General features: G+C 34.0%; 1 protein-coding gene across 1 annotated transcript in view; it reads right to left on the bottom strand.

Annotated features, from left to right (window-relative positions):
- Positions 1-711: 711 nt before the first annotated feature.
- The window catches only part of CDC5L (cell division cycle 5 like), a 37,915-nt gene continuing 17,083 nt past the window's right edge, over positions 712-21,543 (bottom strand). Inside the window, exons 9-16 of the mRNA XM_036218451.1 lie at positions 21,132-21,280; positions 19,293-19,455; positions 16,951-17,115; positions 15,618-15,698; positions 15,076-15,318; positions 12,332-12,529; positions 1,896-2,108; positions 712-1,144 (exon numbers count right to left, since the gene is read on the bottom strand). Coding sequence (XP_036074344.1) covers positions 1,040-1,144; positions 1,896-2,108; positions 12,332-12,529; positions 15,076-15,318; positions 15,618-15,698; positions 16,951-17,115; positions 19,293-19,455; positions 21,132-21,280 — 1,317 coding nt within the window. The 3' untranslated portion in view covers positions 712-1,039. The remainder of the gene's footprint in view (positions 1,145-1,895; positions 2,109-12,331; positions 12,530-15,075; positions 15,319-15,617; positions 15,699-16,950; positions 17,116-19,292; positions 19,456-21,131; positions 21,281-21,543) is intronic.

The following is a 21,543-nucleotide window of genomic DNA, read 5'->3' as shown; positions in this document are numbered from 1 at the left end:
AACCATATTTTATTCACTGTTCTATCCCCAGGACTCTGACACTGAGTATATGGTCAATAAATATCAGATGGATGGATGAATAGGTGGATGGATGGATGATGGATGGATGGATTCCTCCTTCCCTTTAAGATTGGGCAAACTTTTTTGGTGAATCCAACACATTGTTGGCGTATACTGAACTTGTAGCCAACTAATACTGTTGTAAACAATTTGATACGAATTGCTATAAAGTTAGATCTTCTCACTTCTACCCATCCATTCCCCAAATTCTACACTTGTGTAATTGACTTAAAATAAACACAGAGCTTTAATAAAGTTTGATAGCTTTTTGAAATTAATTTTTAAAATACCTTTGTCAAATATTTACAAGAAAATAACACATCAAGAAAATTTAAATCTTTTCAGTCCTGATCCATAAACTATGTAAGTAGCTGGGCAGAGACAAGATCTTCCCTAAAGTTATACTGAAAAAAAAATGAGGTATTAAAAAGTTAATCTATTTTGTCAGTGTATAAACAAATGACCATTCTATGCTAAAATGGTCAAAACTAACAAAGTCACAAAAGGATTGCCTCTTAAAGACTTAAAGTAAGATACTGGATCACCATCTTGATTACCGGAGTCATCAATTAAAATATGACACAGTATACATATTTGCTGATTTGAGGGGCACTCTAAGTATCTAATTACTTCAAACAAAAGGCTACATTGTCAATTTTTTATATTGTTTTTATTCAAGAGTATACTCACAGGCTGGCACTTTAAAATCAGGTTTTCAAAAATAAAGGCCAAAACTGAAAAAATTTTGCAAAAATGACACTGCTAAAAGAATGATCATCTTAATAATTTATACCCTAAAATGTCCTGTGGAGTTAAAGTCTTTATACATAGAATGTGTAAGATCAATATCATTTAAAATAAAAAACCAAAAAACCACCAATCATGGGAGAATTTGTCAATGAAGATAAACATCAGTTTCAGCCTTCCAGATATGAAAACCAGCAATTAATTCATCTTGTGACAGAATATAAACTGTGCTTCAGAATTTGGCCTTTAAAGTCTCTTTCTCCAGCAGCAAATCAGCATATCTATGCTGAAGTTCCTTTTCTCTTTCTTGTTGTCGCTGTACATCTTCTTTTAGACACTTAAGGAAACAAAAATGTTAAATAAGTATTTCATATGTAAGCATATTGAAAATCAAAAGGTCTTATGGTACTTTATCATCTTACAAACAGCTGAGTTGAGTCACAATTCTTAAAGCAAGTAGTCCCCAACGAGAGACAAAAATAGCAATTATTTTTCCTATAAAACAAGTACTACTAAAGCCATTCTTTGGTCACATGAACAACTGCCACTTTTTTGTAAAATCTCTCTTCTACCTCAAATAAACAAGCCATTACTATCCTATCAATATCCGTAAATGCATTTAAATAAGCTCTGACTGCTCTTTATCTGAGCAGAGGCTAATACGGACACTTGAGAAATAAAACTAAACCAAAAGGATCTGATGTTTTGCAATGGATAGCTATACTCCCAGCATCCTAAGTTACTAAACAAAAAGACACTGATTTAATGTACCTCGGAGGGCTATATGAATGGAATGTAATTAACTTTCTGGGGACAAATCACAAGGGTTACTTATTCCATTTCATAATATATCTTTAGATAAAACAGAAAATGAGTAAAGGAAAAACTTTTGTATATACCACTGGCCTGGTCTATCCATCTATACCCAGGCAATTCTAGATTAGAAAGTCAAAAAGTTTAGGCTCTCACTGAAAAAAGCCAGACAGTATCAACTTCAGAAGACAGCCTGCACAGGAAGAAGAAAAAAGAGTGCTAGATAATTCTTTGCAGCTCTCTTTCTAAGCAATGCTGCAAGGCAATAATGTTACCTCTAGCCTCCGGGGAATAGCAGAATCTTCATGTTTCTTGAGTTCTTCAAAAGTACGTAACTCTAAGTAAGCCTGTTCAATTTGGTCCCATAAGTCATTCAACTGTTTCATAAGCCCCATAGCACGAGACTGGTAACCTCCAAGCAGAATTTTCATCTTCTTTTCCATCTTTGCAGCTCTCTTGGCTTCTGTCGTCATGTGACCCCTATTTATCTGGGGGGTGGGAGGGAGGGACAGAAGATATCACATCGGCACACATGAAAAGCAGGCTAAATAACAGAACTAAAAGGGCATTGGTTCATCTACCACCTCAAAGCAAAAATACTTTAGAGTTCTTTATACTTCAGCTACCATAACACAAAATTACAGTAGTCTTGTACCTAAAGAGTTTTACAGGTTAGTCCCAAATAATTTATAATTTCACCTCTGATTCAATCTCGAAGCAGGCTTGAATTTCGTAGTACGGAAAAAACTAATTTCTACTTCTGAAAATAACTTTGGCCATCATTAGTCTGCATTGATTTTGGAACTGGCAGCAACCCATCTTCACCACCTATATCTCAAAAATGCACCTCTACATTATATACGTAGTACATTTTAAAACCTAATAATATGCAATTATCTAAAATGAACCATAGTTGTGATCAAAACATAACTCCTCAAACTATAAAATTACTAGATTATTTTTACAATGTAATAACCCTAAATTTGGCAGAAAGCCTATTAAGGAAAGAGAATATCACATGTGGCAACAAAGAAAATTTCATTTTTGAGGAGTAAAAGGATACTATAAAATGAAGCAAAACGACAGTTTTCCTACTAAACATGCACACTGAGCACAGGTGGGCTGCTTCCTCAGCTCATTCTAAAATTAGGGGAATAAAATTAAAAATGTATGAGCTCACAAAAGAACAAGACAGGGACAATTAACAGTTGAACAAAATTCTAAAGCTGATGCACAGGAGCAGAGAAAGCCCAACCTTAGAAGCTCCAAGGAGAAGTGGATGAAAAGGGAGTAGGTGTGTAATGCAGACTCTCCCTGGCAATAATACCTTCTCTAGGTGTATATTCTACATCCCATAATATAATTGCTTCATATTTTAAAATGATCTGCAAATGCTTGTTTTCAACATGAAATACTTAGGAATAATTAGGAATAATTAGTAAATTTGTGTTGATTTCTTTGTGCCTGTTCTTTTCCTCCCTCACTTCCTTTCTCTCTCTGCCCTCCCTCCTATCTCCCTCTCTCTCAAACTGATTCCATCAAGAGGCATCCTTAAGTAATCAAAACTAAGTAGTTTCAGCATAATGGATATTCTGTAATTCTGTAATTCACAGTAATGTAACTGAGAGCACTCTATAACATGGAAGACAGTGTGACAATATTAATACTTTTTTTTTCCTGAGATACTGAATGTGGGGGTGGTGATAAATAATCAGAGAAGGTACCGAAGGAAAATGTCAAATGCAAAAGGCTGAAATGAAAACTGTAGCTAGAATTTTTTAAAAAATATTTAGAAACAATATAATCACCTAAACAAATATATAGCTTTCCATGACAACCTTGTAACCCCTCCTCCAGTGCATAACATCTGATTTAAAAACAAACATGTCAATTTCAATGCTTTGTGTTAAGTTAGACTATACAAGAACACCACACACTAAAGTATTACTCAAAATATAAAGTATACTTCTACTGGAAAAATAGTACTTCAGACCTACCCATCTCCAACTTAGTTTATTAAAAGTCAAAGTCAAATGAGCCATAGGGGGAAGAGGGGAGAGGGGAGGACATGCTCATGTCTGTACATTAAGAACATGAGATCAATCTAAAATAAATTTAAATAATGCTCTTTTAAAACCAGCATTTTATAAAAGTTAATAAGCTTTTTATTCCTCTGCAATTCACTTGAAGAATAAGCCATGAATAAATAATGTCCTTTATAAAGAGCCATTTTCTTCTAATAGATAACAAATCAACGTTAGGTCCCACGGCAATGATATATCTCATGAGTCAGGAAATACTGGTGAAGTCAAGCAGCACGGTACTGTGTGTAAGAGTAAGTTACTCTTTCTACCTAGCACTGCCACCCAGATGTTCTGAGTTGATGCAAGTTATTTAACCTCTGTGTCTCTATTTCTTGAACATCAGTAAAATGGCAGTCTTTGCTAAAAGTTATTATAAAGTTATTATATAAGATAATGTACATGAAAACCCTTAGCCACCCAGTGACTGGCACAGAGTAAGCGGTCAATAAATGTAAGCTCTGATTACAATTATTTTTCAGGCACTAAAAGTTTAACCATTTTTGCTCTCCTCTCTTAATGAACCAAGTGATGAAGGATGAGGCATTAAACCCCTCTTTAAAATTCCAACCTTAATTTTAAAAATGACATGGACTCCTTCCTGGAAATAAAGCAAGATAAAAAGAGATGTTCCTTATTTTAAGTCAGCAGTTTGCCTCTTGAGAACCACCACACCATTTAACACGACTGGAGTACGTCTTTGCAAGTCAGTGGTTTTCAACCCCTACTAAACTTTAGAATTTAATTACCTGTAGTAGAAGTTTTAAAAATCTACCAGTGCTAGTGCCCTAAACCTAGGAACCCTTATGTAAATGATCTCAAAACTTTGTATTTTTAACGTCCCCAGGTGATTCTAACTGGCAATCAGGATGGAGAACCCTGTTTCAGCCACTGTCATTACAGAAGCTAGGTATCAGCTGTTTCCTCTTACCTAGCCCTACCAAAAAGTCCTCATCCTCAGTAAGTGAAAAACTAAATCCATGAGTTATATCAAGTTCCTTACACAATTCAGCATATTCTAAGAATACCAACATTTGATACTCAAATTACATGTGGATTCAAACACCAAAAACCTTAACAGCATAAAATTTTAAAATAATACAAATAGTGGGATTTTTTCTGCTTTTTAAAAATTAGTCATACACAATAGAATATGCAGATGTCAATGACAATGTACACCTGAAAATTATATAATTGTATAATACTTAAGTTCAGAAAGTGTTTAATTAGTCATCAATGCACATTTAGTATGACTGGTACCTTATATCTCGGAATTACCTCACCTCAAACAGCTGAGTCATATATTATTCCCAAACTACCAAAGATTTTAAAACTGCAAAGATGCTAGTTTCCATTTAATGTCAACAATTTTATTTGACTCGAGTTTTATATAAGTCTTCTGACTCAAATATTATGCTAAGGTTTTAGCAAGTATGGAAATAAATAATACAAAAAAATTTTCAAGAAAAAATTTAGTCAACTATATAAAGTTAGTCATTAAAAATATAAGAATAGAATACAGCTTTTAATATTAGATTTTAGCTCAGTTACCTTCTATCTGCCAAATTACATTAAAATGAGAAGGAAGATATCTGTATACTTTGTAAAATGCTCAACCTATGATTGCTCAGTGCACTTTAAGAGGGGAAAAAAACTAAAAAGCGTGGCCTTTTTTTAAGTAATAAATCTCAAGCATGAAATACACATGCATACATGCGACAGAACTACCTTCAATTAGCCCCAAGTCCCCCACCCTACATTCATACATACACAGAAACATTAAAGTCCATTATAGAGTATAAAACCTTATTGTTTAAAATACAAAGAATTGGGAAGAACCAGACTGATTCATATTTCTAAGCCTTTAAACACACACACACACACACACACACACACACACACACACACACACACACACACACACACACAATTAAGCATTAGCAACTACCCTGAAGGACCATTTATTTTGGAAAAAACAATATTGGCTCACAGAGCTTCCACTGCATCTTACAGCCGATTTACCAAAAGTTCGCCCCCCAAAATGGCGTTCAAGTCACTGTACATACAGATTTACCAAAAGTTTCAAAAAAATTTTTTTCAAATTCTCACAGATACACTTAAAGTCTTCTTAAAATATCTAGCAAAATTAGCAGCAACATCTAACAAAGTTAGTAGTGGGGCTAAGATTAAATATTCTGTCCACTTGTCACCAGATAAACCTCCCAAACATGATTATAATGGAAGTCTGTGCTTTAAATATGTATCAGCACTAAATTTCTAATAATCTTAAATAAAGTTCACTAAAACTATTAGAAATTTAAAAAAGGATAACACTTGATACAATTAAAGCTGACTTCATCCAAAATGAAAGAGCAAAATTCAATTTGAAGAGATGAATGAAAATATACCTAGATATAAATGTATAAAGAAACCATGCTGACAAATTTCATGCCCCGTAATTCTGTTTTATAATATAATGTCTGGAATTTGCTTCAAAATAATGGGAAAGGGGAAATAGATGAAATAAAGTAGCTATAAGTTAATGAATGTCATAGCTAGGTGAAAATACCTAAGGACTCATTACATTAGTCTACTTTTGGTATATTTTTATATTCCCATAATAAAAGATATTTTTTTTAATTCGAATTCAGTATTACTCTAAAGGCTAATTATTTTAAGATCGTACACCACAAATCATGAAATAGCAATACAATGAAATACAATACAGACATTAAAATGTATGTCAACTATTTCAGCACACCAAAATGTATACATGAAATGTAAGTTAAAATCTACAATCAACTAAGATCCATTTATACTAACCAAAATCTTATTTTTTTAGTCTCTCCTAAAACCAACCCATGTCTTGTATTTCGGACATTCATCAAAATGTAGAGAATAAAAATTCAGCCACCCTCTTTCAAGGTGAAGTTATTTCTTGATACCTCGAAGTATCAAACCAAGCTTATCTCATTATTTAGATAATACTAAGAGTGACATAGACCTGAAGAGACATGGAGAAAATTCCCATTCACTTAAACTTGCTATATTTACTAGGCACATAGGATCTCATTTAATCTTACATTATCTCACTTCCGTAAGATAAAAAACATTACCTTCCCAAATTTTATAGGTAAAAAAATTTGAAACTCAGAGAGGTTAAGTAACCAGCACTGGACCACAGAGCCACTAAGCGATGAAGCTATACAGTTGTGTCCTTCTTGAAAGTTCAACACATTAGGCCAAACCACTGCTAATAAACTGAAAGTTCTCCCTGCCTCAGCCCCCGAACCACAAACATGCCTGAAGAAATTCAAGCTGTGGGACCAAATGGCTTAATGCCACCAGACAGTTCCCTGAAAAACAAATTATTCTAGACATATGTAAACAAGATCTTAACAGATCTGCCCATCATTCTTTCCCTGATTTAGACATTAACCTGGATGTATCCACATATATGAATTCTGACACTTCAGAAAAGCTTTTACTTTCCCCAACATTATATTCTTAAATTCCTAATTATTTTATTCTTAACAAACTATATAACTAAAGGAAAACAAACATCTCTCAGAAAATTTTTACAGGGAAAAAATTACTTAATTTTTTAAGAAGCTGAGCAGACTATAACTCACATGATTATTTAGAGATTTCACCAAAGCTAATCTTTGCCACAGACTTTAAATGAGAGTAAGTGATCAGGTTTCTTTTTATTTTTTAATGATATTTATATTACAATATTAAATGAACAAAATAGTGTATGATGGTCCCAATTTTAAACACTCTCCTTTCATCCACACAGTTATATGTGGATGCACAAAGTAATCTTTTTCCTACCATATTTAATCATACATATGTGTACACACACACATATATATATAATAACACATACACACACACACACAAAATGTTTAAGGTGATTATGTCCCACCGACATGTTCTTCTCCTAATGTTTTTAATTTCTTTTAAAATTTTCTACAAAGTACATGTATTATTTCTAGAAAAATGCCCTACAAATGTTATTTTTTTAAATGCATAGAAGAGAAACTGTCTAAAAAAGACTGGCCTGAGACCAATGGAAAACTGATGGTCCCCAGGAGATGAATCAGTGGAACCATAAGTGTTTCCTTGGGTCATTACAAAAGGGGGCTGTATGGGACTTATAAAAGTGTAATTGTTACTTTCAAACTCAGTAAGTTTGTTAAGGTTACTAAGCTTAAGTAATTCCAAAGTAAACACATTATCCTTGGGTTTCTAATACTGTCTTCAGTTAAAGTCTGTTACAGTGAGGTTCAGAAACATTAAGAGCATCCCTCACTGAAACTCTTGCTTGGGGGCCCAGAATATAATCTTATACCACTGGAAAAACAGGTTTAAGGATACCCAAAATAAATATAGAGTTAATGGCAGCTCCACTTCCCAGCCCATCATTCAGCAATATGATCCTGCAGTAGTAAAGATGTGGTTCAACCATTGAAATGTTTGTAAACAAGAGTCCATGAGTGACTCTCCTTTAATCTCTATACTGCTCACTAGCATTAATTTTTATCAGTGAAATTCTCTACACTGATGAGATGCAAGTCCAACAAAGTGATTATTGTAAGCATCTATCAGAGTTAGCAATTGTCAGAATGCATCCCTGTAAAGCATGCTAAGCAGTATAAAACTTTACTAAAAACCTTTCCAAGAACCATTAAATACCAATAAAATAATACCGAGAGCACTTTATATCTGCTTAAGTTAGGAAATGAAATCGAACTGCAAGAAAGAAATTCAACTCAATGGTGAAAGCATAAGAGAAGCAATATCCTTGTACCAAGAAGACCTCTGGTCCAACTCTGGAGTTCTTGCTAGAAACATCCAAGAAATCTGCCAATTGTTTTAAGGGTCATAGCAGAGCAGAACTTGAGAAACAGAGCATTCCAAAGTACTGGAACTTCTCTCCTGCACTCCACGCCATCCCCCCGCCCCTCACCCACACACACACTCAGGAATATAAGCATAAACCTGCTGAGATACAACATATAGTCCTCCACCCAGAAGTGCCTACCAACTTAATCCCTACCCTAAATTTGTACTTTTTGAAGAATACTTTAAAATATTTTTTCTGTGTAAAAACATCTGACTTTATAATAAAAATCACTGAGAAAATGAGATCCATTGTGCAGCCAAATTTGCTAAAATATAACCATTCAGTAAAGGCAGCGGTTCTCAGAGTTCTACAAATACACTGAGAAGGATTTTAAATGTGTTATCTGTGTTCTGTAAGTTACTTTATTTCCAAGAAGTCAATGTTACATAATATTTCTTAACTAAGTTGACTGTGCCAGTAAAATACAGGGAGAAGTATTACTTCTGGACCTAGTTTCCACCTCTAAGGAAAGCCTTCCCATTTTTATAGCTAACATGACAAAATCTACTTTTCAGCCAAACTTCCTCAACACAGCAGTTTAGATACTATTTCAAATACTATTAAATTTAATAGCAGGCCTAAATTCAGACTTCTCATTTCACTTTTACACCTACTGGAAATTATTTCACTCAAAATAATTATGTCTTCAGACGATTTCCTATTTCCACTTAAAGTGGAAACAAATTAGAACACTTCAAATTCTATTTGCACTTCTCAAATACAGTAATGACTCATTTATCTGGCATCGTCAGAAAATGAGGTTCTCCACATTAAGCGTTCTCCAGATAACTGCAGTCCACAGGAGCAGGGAGCTCATCTGCCTGTTTCCTGTTGTATCCCTAGGGCCTGGACCAGGGGTTGGCACATAGTAGATGCCTAGTAATATTCACCGGACATGGGACTAAATAAAGTACTAAAGTACTTTTATTTTTAACCATGTGGAAAAAACTTCTCTATAATTATAACCATCCTTCTTTAAAAAAAAAAAAAAAATGACACTGAAAAGAAAGTGGCTATTCTCATTTATTTAGGCTATCACTATAATCAGCCATCACTCTACCCTCCTACCATACACCTATAAATGCCTTCACAGAAGCTATTAACATACACACGGCTTTTTGCCACCATATTTAAGTGACCTCAACAGGCTATGCTTTCTAACTTTTTCCTTTTCTGATATTACCTGTCATTTGTTCGATGCTGCTGTCTGGCAAGTTTCTAAAATTAATTCTGCCTCCAAAGCAGAATAAAATACATGGACTTGGTTATAATTCAGAAGTCTTTCCACTTACTTCTGACCTGTGACTACATTCTGATTCTATTTATTTAACAGACTCCTTGCACCACCTACCACATTCTACATAAAATCTGAGATGGTTCTATTACTTTTAAATGACTATCTTACGGATTTTCATTTAAGTTCTAAGTTTCAAATATTAATCATGAGTAATGGCTCAAAGACTAGCTCCAATATAAACCTCAGGGCATGTTTTTTTAATCCATTTAGGAGACACCAACCACGACAAAGCTGGATTTCATCTTGCTTGATATGCTGGGATAGGGCCATAATTTAAATTCACTGTTTCAAAGTTCATGGCAGCAAAAATCAAACACACTAGCAGCCATAGTGTACTGTGCTTGCACAGAAAGGCATATCTCCCTGAACCTAAGAGTAGAAAGGATAATTTAAGTATAGTATTTAGTTTATATAATACAACTAGAGTTCCTTCCCCACAACAAACTTTGAATAATGTTTATAATTTAGCAATCAACTGAAATGATGAAAGAATTACCACAATTGAAATAAAATATTTATGTAGTTTAAACCAGTAGAATTATATCTTCAAAAACTAAAATAAGCTAAGACAAACCTAGTTCTGAATTAGGGATGGATACAAATAAAATGGGGGATTTGTTTATTTGGGTTTTTGAGTCTCTTTTCTTCTTCTTAAAGATTTAATGAACTTTCATTTGAAATAAGCATAGTTTACTAAATTAAAAGATTTGATTACATATTCCTTAAAAGTATCTAGTTGGGTAAACAATAAAATAAGTTATCCAGGAGTCAAGAAAAATTACTTCAGATTGTTTTATGAATACTCTTCCAAAATCACCAGTCCTTCCACAAAAATAGTTCAACAGAAGATTTCAGTTCCTGGTACTGAACTGAACAAAGAGAACCACATGTTTTTAATGGTTGCTCATAAACGACCCAAATAAATCTTCTAAAGAACAGCAGCGGTTCTTTCTGTACTTTTCCCTTCAAAACTCGCAAGACCAATTCAACATAGAAATAAAAATTACTGTACTTTATGGCACCACTCAATTCGTGACACATTTATTTGCTGTCATGAAAGTTAGTGCCTCAACAAAGTAAATGAGATTTAGGGAAAAACTTTTTTTTATATATTTTAAGAGCACAAAATGTCCTTACCATTTGAGACAGTTTTCCCACCTCAAATGAGATTTTCAAACTAAGTGAGAGACCTAAGTATTTATACATAAATGTTACAAGAAAGCTTTCCAAATAGCCCTCCAATCAACTACGATGCTGACCTTAGATCATAATTACACTACTAACTACCATTTATAAGAAATGAGGTCTACACAACAGAAAACGTTAACTTCAGATTTAACCGCTGATGTTCTACTTTCCCTCAAACTGAGAATTAAAACAGAGCAACAGCACACCCTACTGGAAGTTAGTAGTACAACTAAGGAGTACTGGATTGCTAAGGTTTCATCCAAGATGAGAATTACTTCAGGAAAACTAATTTTTCACTAAATGATAAAATACGTTCATGAGCATTAACCATTATGTACCTACACATGTGCTCTGAAAGGTAAAATTAACCTAGAATAATTTCAATTTAAAAGATACTGCTTTTTCCAGCTTATTTCCCTAGCCCCACACACTTCAACTACCCCAATGATTTTATTTACTATTTTTGATTTTAAACCTTAAAAATATTTTCAAATCTGCTTTCTGTAAAGGAAAACTTGTAATCACATAAGAGGCCATTTTCTCCATGTGACTGCCTGAAGCACCCCTTTCTTTTTCCCATTCCATTTTGGCCTCAGAAACATCCCTGAAGACCACCATTAAGAATCCACAAGGCAGTCTAGTGGTCCATGAACCACAATTTGCATGCCAATGGTAAACTACCTACACAGATTCTGGAATTCAGAAAATTCAGATTATATTAAGAAACCACATGCCATCAAACTCCCGCCTAGTACATTTCAACATTTTCACAGACATGAAAAAAATCATGGAAGCCATTCTAGATAATTTAACTCTCTCTGCAACAAACTTAGGAAATCAGAGGATGAAAGATATCAGTTTTGTAAATGCGCCCTCTTTTGGCTATAGAAAAAAGTCTTGGTATCACTGAGATCCCTTCTTTGAGAAAACGAGCTACTCTAGCACTGATCCACATTGTTTTGAGTGACTAGTGTTAACTTCTTGGCTCCTGCTCTCACATCTAAAAGGTTCTGACTGACCGACCTATGGCCAACTTGAAGGGCACTGTATCATGAAGGCCAGCAACTCTGAAAAATCCAGAGGCCAAAAATCAAAACTTCCGAATAGTTTTCCCTCAAAAACTGCAAAGGCAAACCAAACCCCCTCAGGCCTAATTTTCTGAAGTTGTTTCCAGTGGTATTATTTGGTTCATTATTTCAAAGAACATTTAAATTAGAACATTAAAAGGATACTAACCTCAAGCCTCTTTTCAAGTGACTCAATTCTGTCCTTTTTGCTTGCTAGGTTGGCCCGTGTGTAGCGGCTCTGCCCAGGGAGATATAAAACTTGACTGTAGCATTCTTCCCACACCTGGTTATAAGCTTCACTTGAGAGTTCTCCATGGCTCATACCTTGTTTTACCACTTCCATCTCCTGTACCAGAACATCCTGGGCCTGTTTATAAATAATAATTTCAGTAAGTTTGAGTACTAGAAATATTTGCCATCAACAGAAAGCTTTAAAAGACTAGTCTTTCCTCCTCCTTTGGGCAAAGGCAAAGAGTTCTAGTTGACTGGTTGTTCTTTGGAGGGGGGAAAATACCTAAGCAAAATGAATTAAGAAGCCTGTAAGTCAATGCCAACTAGTCTGAAAAGTCAAGCACCCCTGTACTCCAATAACAAATGTCCTCTGCCTTCATTCATTATAATAGTAACTACTATTTTTCAGGTACCTACTATGTACCAGGAACTGGATTTATCTTTTGATCGATATTATCTCCAAACACCACAACCACCTTACAAAGTAGCCAATATTAACTTCCTTTTGAAGTTGATAAAACTGAAGCTCAGAGAGATTAAACACCTTATTCAAAAGCACATCACTAATAAGCAGACAGGCAGGATTCATGCCCAAACCAAATACCACCAATGTTTGGGTGAGCTCCTTTCAACTCTACCATCCCTCCCTACACTTAGGACTCACATGATCATGAAAGGGAACTAGGCATTTGTTTCACACATGCCTTTTTTCCCTCATCTGAAGGAACGCCCCTGACATTGCCAAAGAATTAGACTGGGGCACAAATCAAATAATGATGCATTGCAGACAAACTTTTGTTCACTACTGAAGAAATAGTTACGATGACAGAATGAGGGGGAAGTTGGACAAGTCTGGGTTTTAAATCACAGCTTTCCACTTAACTTAAGTAGCTGTCTGAACTTGTTTAACTTCTCTGAGCCCATTTCTCAACTGTAAAATGAGGATAATACACATAAAAAGCCCAACATCAGACACAAAGACTCCATGAGCATACTTAATCTTTTTCCAGTTCTTTGCTTCATGGCTCATGAAAAACTGACAATGATTTTTTTTGTGCTTTATAGAAAGCATCCAATTATTCCAGTAATATTAGAAAATAAACAGGCCAAAATATATAAAATCGATGACCAGCATACAAAAAATTTAAACAAAAATATGGAAAATCACATCTATAGAAGCTAAAGAATGGAAACGTGTAAACAATACCTCTTAAGGGAAATAATGGAAACAAACCAATTTTAACATAGTTAATAAAATTTGACACTTTATTATAAGAGAAATAGTATTTCACTCTGAAACTGTACATGGTAAAAAATATTACTTCATCTTTTATAATTCTGAGGGAGTACAGCTAAGTTATCTTTAAACTGTCCATACAGAATCTGCTAAGTAAATAGCTGCTTCAAATTCTTTTGGAACAGTACTATAAATAGATAAATAAAATATTGGCAAATATTTAAACTATTTTGTAATGGTTTCAAATGATTCCTAAGCACTACTTACAATTATTTTCAAAAATTTCATTAGAATCTATCTCCTACAGGACCTCTACTTGCAATGATGTGATCCTAATTTCAGGTTTCCATACATACAATAAATTTAAGAAAACTTATTTCCTAAATCTCATCTTCCCCTCCTATTTTCATTCTAACAAAAGGAAACTATCAAGAATCAAGTTCATAGTCTAACTGTCAACCCCAGTTTGATAATTAAATAAATGTGCTCGACACGGCATAGGCACTCAACAGATGTCCATTTCCCAACACACTTACTTAAAAAGTAACTCAAAGTTACTCAGAAACCCGGGGTGAATTGCTGAAATATAAATCTAAACCCTCCTTCCTTTCTCTATTTTCTAAAAATCTTATAATAAACATGTATTACTTATGCAGTAAGAAAAATATAAAGAAAGAAAAAAGGGAAAAGTGCAGGAAGACAGAAAAAAGAATCTTACTTGTTTTCTCCCAAATATGCATTAGCCCATTCCAATCAATGAGTTTATCATTGTCCCTCAGGGATAATGAAAAAAGGACTAAAGAAAAAGACTTTTAAGCTAATGAGCACTTTGCTTCCAACCACAAAACCAATTGTATTTTCTTAAACTGTTGTACAGATATCTATTCACAATCACAGCTGTTTGCTTTGTGAGAGCAGAAGTAAAATGCTTATGAAGGAAAAGGCAGGACCAACTTTATACAAGGACATATTTACTTCTTTATTCAAAAGTATAAGGGGAACTCATGTGAGGGGGAATGAGTAAAAAATATTTCCTTTCTCTGACTAGGTGAAACATTTAATCGATAAAAGTTTTTAACACATACACATTCTTGCTTTTTCATATTAGTCTAAATAAATGACATTTAAGTATTAATGGCACTCAATTCTATTCAAACAACATGGGGTCAAAGAAAACAGTAATTGTATCACTATCAATCAGGCAACACCTATGAAACAAAAACACCCTGCCACTGAAGCCAGTGTTTACCTGATAAAGGTCTGTTATTAAACATGGGAGGTGGGAGAGTGTCCTTTTCACAACACTTAATATGAACACTTATCTCCTAACCATCTACTTCAGATGTTTATGAATACCAATAAGGGAAAAGAAGTTAATATTTGTCCATGATACACAGTGTCAAATACTTAAATCTCAAGACAGAAATATTCCTGCTCAATCATACCTTTTTCAGCTCTTCTTTGGAGAACTTTTCATAAGGGTTATGTTCCAGATAGGAAATGTGCTCTGAATTGTTGGTAGCAAATCCTACAGTTTTTCCTTTTTTATTTCCCAGTGGTTCATAAGGGTGATGTAGAAGGTCATAATGAAGCATTGTGATCATTTCTTTTTTGATTAGCTCTTCGCTTTTCTGTAAATCTGTTAAAGGTGGTTCTACATTTAAGGGTCTTAGAATAGTTTCATTTACCTAAAATTTTAAAACAAGTAAAATTATGAAGCATATCACTGCAACATACTAATGTTTTTACTTGTTCTAGCATGAAAATAAATAGCAGTTATACATTTTCAAAAGAAATTCATTTTTTCCTTCTAAATTCTTATTTGTACCAGTGAGTGGATCTGAAAACTGCTTTACTATATATTCCAGAGAATAGATGAAATTATGTTTTACAGATTTTATGACTAAAGGAGCAGGATATATTAAAAAAAAAAAAATCACATAAAAAGAAACTTAAAACTTCCTTAGCCAAAAATTCTAACACTTACTTCTGTTGGTCTTGGGAGATCTTTCTGGACAGCTTTGTGCATTCGTTTCATTTCCTTTACACGCTCTGCATCTCGTATAGCCTAAAAAATTATATATCCATTACTGCAGTTATAAAGTATTTGACACATTTCAATGAAGTTGAAAACACTTTAGTCTATAAGAACATGAATGTCTAAGAGATAAAGCTATAGACATCTCTAAGTTTGCAGAAAGGCAATATAAGGCAACAGAAAGTAGTCTATTTACTCTCTCAGTAAAATAGAAATTGAGAACTTCCAGTGTCTACTAGCTCATTCTCCAAATACACATAGCTGTACCATCAGATAATCATCCTTTTCTTGTCTAAATCAGAATCCTAAACTTATAGGAGTGATTATTCCTCCTGCGACCCAATCCTTCTCTTCCACCACCAAAGCGACTGATTTTTAGTTCAAAAAGCCAGTCAAGGAATGTATTGTTTCCTGATTCTCAAATTATGAATAATGTGAGATAAAACATTAAAATCTCACACCATTTCTGAGAGTGAAAGTAACTAAGAGAACTAAACACAAAAAGTATTATCCTATATTCCCCACCAAAAAGCACATTCATATGATTTCCCTCTAAAATATGATTTCCATGGATGCCACTGTCACTCCAATTCCATGAAAACACTCAGCCTGTAAAACCATCCTGAAATGGACTGTAGCAAGAATTCCAGAAAGGAGTCCTATGATCTCAGTTTAAGTTCAAGATTCACCACTTTCCAGCCATGAGACCTAGGAAAGTTAACTTAATTCACTGGAATCTGTTTCCTAGTTTCTAAAATGAAACTAATACCTATCCTACTTACATCACTGGGTTATTATATGCAAATGAGAAAAAAGTTACTATAAAATGCATTAGTACAAAGCATTACTAATATTATTCTGGCACACTCTAAAATTTCCAAACCCACTTTTTTTTTTTATTTTACACTGACCTAAAACCATTTACTCAACCAATCCAAAATATACTTGTTTTTAAGACTGATCAGTTACTCCTTCTCTTGGCAAGAGTGAAAAGCAATGTCTAAAAGACTGAGTATTTTGAAAAGAATAATGAATATGACAGAGGGTATTTAAATTGCTACATACATATACATTTTAAGAATGCCTATTCAAGATACTGAGAATATTGTTAATAATTTGATTACATATCATTAATGATGTAATTTACTTTAGGGTAATATTTTTTTAATATTGAAAGAACTTTTAATTAGAGATCATGAGATATTTAATGGCCATTCTGCATTCTTTCAGCCTACTGATATATTTAGTAAACTCACACTTCCTTTCCAGAACAATTACCAACCTGCTTTCGTGCATCCACGTCAGCAGCATCTTCAACATATGTATCATCTATTTCACGATCTTCCAGCTCCTTCTCAGCATTTTCTGGTAGAACAATTTCAAAGTCATTCTTAGGAGCAGGAAGGCCCAACAACCCCAAACGGAGGTGTTCACGAGATTCTCTTTCCTGTAGAAAGAATTGATCCTTCTCAATTCATACACGTTAAGTATTTAATCAATATTCTATAAGAGTTTTAAAAAAATAATTAGCCTAATTTTAATTCTAGGAAATGTTCCTAACTTCGGAGCTGAGACAAGCTTTTTGTTTAATTTCTATTTCCATTTCTTCCCTACATTAAGATCAAGAAAAACTTTTATTTGGAATCAGTAAAGTTACTCTGGGACATTCTAATAGGTGTTGGAATTAACTCTGCAGGGGCAAAAAAAAAAAGTCAGGATTCCCATTTAACCCATTTCCCACTTAGAAAAAAAAAAGTGCAGCTCACTGCCAACATTAATTTAATTTTACATAAACACACTCTTTGAGGCTGAAGAAAATCTGACTGGTTTTCAATGTGAAAATAAAATATAAAAACTGTTCTTGGAGTAATTTCTAAACAGAACTTGTCTCTAATCCTAATATAACAGAAATGTACATGATCAGTATTTAATCATTTTTGTGTGTGTGGTAAATTTCAAAGTAGGAAACAACACAAAGCAGAACATGTAGGATTTCACATTTTCAGCAATTGAAAATTACTATATTTTTTTATATGGAAATACCACAAAAAAACAGAATGCTATAAACAGAATGTCGTCATTTGTTTCCAAAGACTGCCGATATATCAGAGCGATGGCAAAATAAAAATAAAAGCAATATTTTGCTGCAAACTTTGCGGGTAAGGTTAGGGCTGTTATCTGCAAGTTATCTTGGGGTAAACGCTGCAGCTGCAAGCACCACCAGCGAGTATTCTCACAACAAACAAGAAATAGATAAAGGAAAACATTTCTGACACTGAAATTTAACAGCAACTGAAAAGAACAAATTCAAAAATTAGTTTGTCCTTGGACTAATGAAACCTAATCTGAAAAGATGCCTAAAAGTGAGTAAAAATATTTGGGGGGTGGGGAGGTAACATATGTGGGCATATGTGTGTGTGGGTGTGTTTAATAGAAATACTAGATCATATGCAGGCCAAAAAAAAAAAAAAAATCCATTGTTCCAGAGAAAATCGTCTGGTGCCCAAAGTGTTCCTCAGCTCACTTTTCCTTTCTCACTTCCCACTGGCTCTATTACACATATGCTAGATGCAAGGAACAGATGAGTTGCTAAAGTTGCTTAAAACATGCTCCATGCTTACTCATGTTGTGGCCTCCATCTGGAAGAATTGCCACCCACCTACTGAGCATACTTCTTCAGTGAAGGCTTTCTTCATACACACACAACAAATGTTAGTATTTCTTTAGCCACCCTAGTCATGTTAAATTTTAGTCAAAGGGCTCACTTTGTTCTTACATAACAATTATTTTTTTAACTTGGTTTAGCACTGTCAACCTCTCCAGAGTATAAACTTTAAAACAATGGACATCTTTTGTTCATGCTTTGCATACATTAAATTCTTCATTTAATTCTTATGTAGCCAATCAGAGTTGGCATTAGTTGATATCGATTTGAGCATTAAAAGAATTCTAACTAACCAAATCTATACATGAAGTTAGAATTAAATTATAAACTGAAAACAGACCAGTATCACTGGAACTCATTAACAAAAAAATCTCACCAATGATTTCCCTGGCATAGATAAGGCCCAGTAATGATGTAATAAAAGCAATAACGTGAGCAAAGCAAAACTGCAACTTTTATAATTATCTTTCTACATAACCATGCAAAACATACAAAAGAAAACTTCACTAAGATCAGCAATAAACATCAAAATTGATCTGGCTTAGAGATCTAAATTGTCTATCTAAAAGTACAGAGCAATAGAGGAATCGAGGGCCAAAATTTAATTTATAAGGCATTCGAAACTAAAAATTTATTTTACAGAAAAAAAGTTTTAAGTAAGTGTATGATTCAAGAAAGTATTAGTAAATTATTAAAATTAAAATCACAAAAGAGACACAAGGAGCATCACTATAGGCATTAATCAATACTTACAAACATATTAAGATTAAAAAAAAGTAGGCATATGAGACCAAAGGTTCCCTTCTCAAGTACTGCAAATCATTCAACTTTTCTGACATCTACAGGTGTACCTATTCTTAAGGTATGTGTAATATGCACTGATGGGGAAATTTTTAACTTGGCACCCATGAGATTTTTTAAATTTTTTTAAAGAGTATTAAAAGAGAACTGATATGTACCATCTGCTTCACATAAGAAGGATCACTGTAGTCTGCCATTCCATCCTCAGGATTAATGTTTAACTTGTCTCGAAGAGGAGTTCTACCCGGGGTAGAGTTAACAACTGGTTTGGGAGTTGTCCCACTCCGAGGAGTCAGCCCTTCAGATCCATGAGAGGGAGTCCTAGAAAGACAGAAATTCTAAGTAATAAAAGTGCTCCTTTTATTTGTATTGTGCTTTCAAATGTTTTTCACTTAAATTATTTTACAAATAAAACAAATAGAAATTCAAAAATTCTCTCTTCCTACCTGGTTTTAGGTTAGATCTCTAGGTTAAAATAAAGGTTTAGCTCAGCTAACTTAGTATTTACATACAGTATCCTTATTTTAATGACTTCAGTTAAACTCACTACATTTGACATGTTCTTGCCTCCCTAAGCTAGGTCCACCAGACATTATTTCAACTTTTTCTTGACACAGTATGGTGGCTAAGAACATACATTCAATGGGCAGAGAAGTGAGCCACCACACTCACTCTCTGTTTGAGTTGAGGGTCTTCGGCTAATAATTTGCATCCTCCCCTGCCTATTTAGCTGTTCACTATCACAACATTATCAGTGTGCATATTTTAAGTAGTTCCCCCCTTTACATTTTATTTGGAAACCAAACACCAGGCTTTAAGAATCATATCTAAATATGAATAGTTCTGAGTGAGAGCTAAGAGAATCTCTTAGGAACAAAATCCACAGACTTCACAGCTCAAATTTTAATTATTCAAAGTCTTTTTTGGGGGTGGGGGAGGAGGTCTTACTTCCTGTAGCTTGGCTTTATTCCAGATAGATGGTATTGCCAGAAACCTGTTCCCCAGGGGTGAAGTGAAGTGTTATCACATAAGACATGGTCCCTGCCCCCAAGGAGCTTACAATCTAGTTAAGAGACAAGACACACTCAGAAAAAAAAAGGGATTAGGCTCCCTTACAAGGCTTACAAGAAATGTTAACATAGACGGATTTGGCTGCCATCATTTCGTGATCCTGCTGTCACGGACAGTTTTAACAGTCTGCAATGCTTCTCATAATAAACAAACAGCAGGAGTACATAGCCTAACATTTAAGATTAAAAGGAAATCCCGACTATTTCCAACCTTTAAAAGCTAAAATTCTATTTCAATACAACTTGCTTCTATTGTTTATATCTTTAAAATTATTCTTAAAAATACGACAGCTTAAAACAAAAAGACTGTAAACAAATACTGAACTCTGAACTCTAGTTAATGATATGCATGAGGAAGTGTTTAGGGGTGAAATGGACTGATATCTGCAAGTTACTCTGAAATGCATTTAAATAAGATGGATTGACAGATGGATGGATATGTGATAAAGCAAATACAGTAAAATGTTAACAACTGTATACAATCTAGGTGATAGATACATAGCTCTTTGCTTTACCATTCTTTCAACCTCTCTGAATGTTAGATATTTTCATAATGAAATGCTGGGGAAAGGCAACATTAACACATACGTAAAAAGGATTACAGTTTTGTGCTCATTTCAGCAGCATATTTACTAAAAAAGGATTATAATTTTTATTAAATTCACCAAATGATCATTAACAATGAACTGATTTGCTCTTTAAAATCAGATAAAAAATTTAGAAATGAAGTGAAAGCATCAGAAACTGCAAAAAAGAAGGAATCTCCATATAATATTTAACTATTTCCTGGATACTATTATGTTATTTACTACTGTGAAAAAGGCAAGCTGATCACTTATTTCCATTCTGTTAATGTTACTAAAAGCAAACATGTCCAAGTCCTCAGATTCAAGTTTTTCTAAAACAGAAAACATTTATCTATAATACCTGAATGGGGTAGAAAGAACTGTGTTTGGAGTCTGTACAACCTGCCGCTGTGGAGTCACACCTGAGAAGTCACTCTCGTGCAAAGGTGTGTTAAGTCCACCTTTTAATGGGGTGTCCACATTGGTCAGAGCCATAAGGTTCTGGGCTTCCTGAGTAACAAGAAAATAAAAAAGTGTGTTTTAACAGTTTAGAAAGAAAAGCAGAATCTTCTCTTCTAGTCCTACTATACAAATTTTAAAAGAGGCAGAATTTTTACACATTTTCTTAGTGAAAACCAAGAGAGAAAATGACTACTAGACCATGGCAGAATTCAATACTTCCATTCCTTCAGTCGACCTACACATAGCAACTCAGAAGTTTAAGAACAAAGTTTTATGTGTCAAATGCTTCTGTGGCTTCACATATGAAATTA

The sequence above is a fragment of the Rousettus aegyptiacus genome, unplaced genomic scaffold (genome assembly GCF_014176215.1).
Source record: "Rousettus aegyptiacus isolate mRouAeg1 unplaced genomic scaffold, mRouAeg1.p scaffold_m13_p_1, whole genome shotgun sequence".
Lineage (NCBI taxonomy): Eukaryota > Metazoa > Chordata > Mammalia > Chiroptera > Pteropodidae > Rousettus > Rousettus aegyptiacus.
The sequence above is the reverse complement of the archived record's forward strand: the minus strand, read 5'-3'. Positions and strand labels throughout refer to the sequence as shown.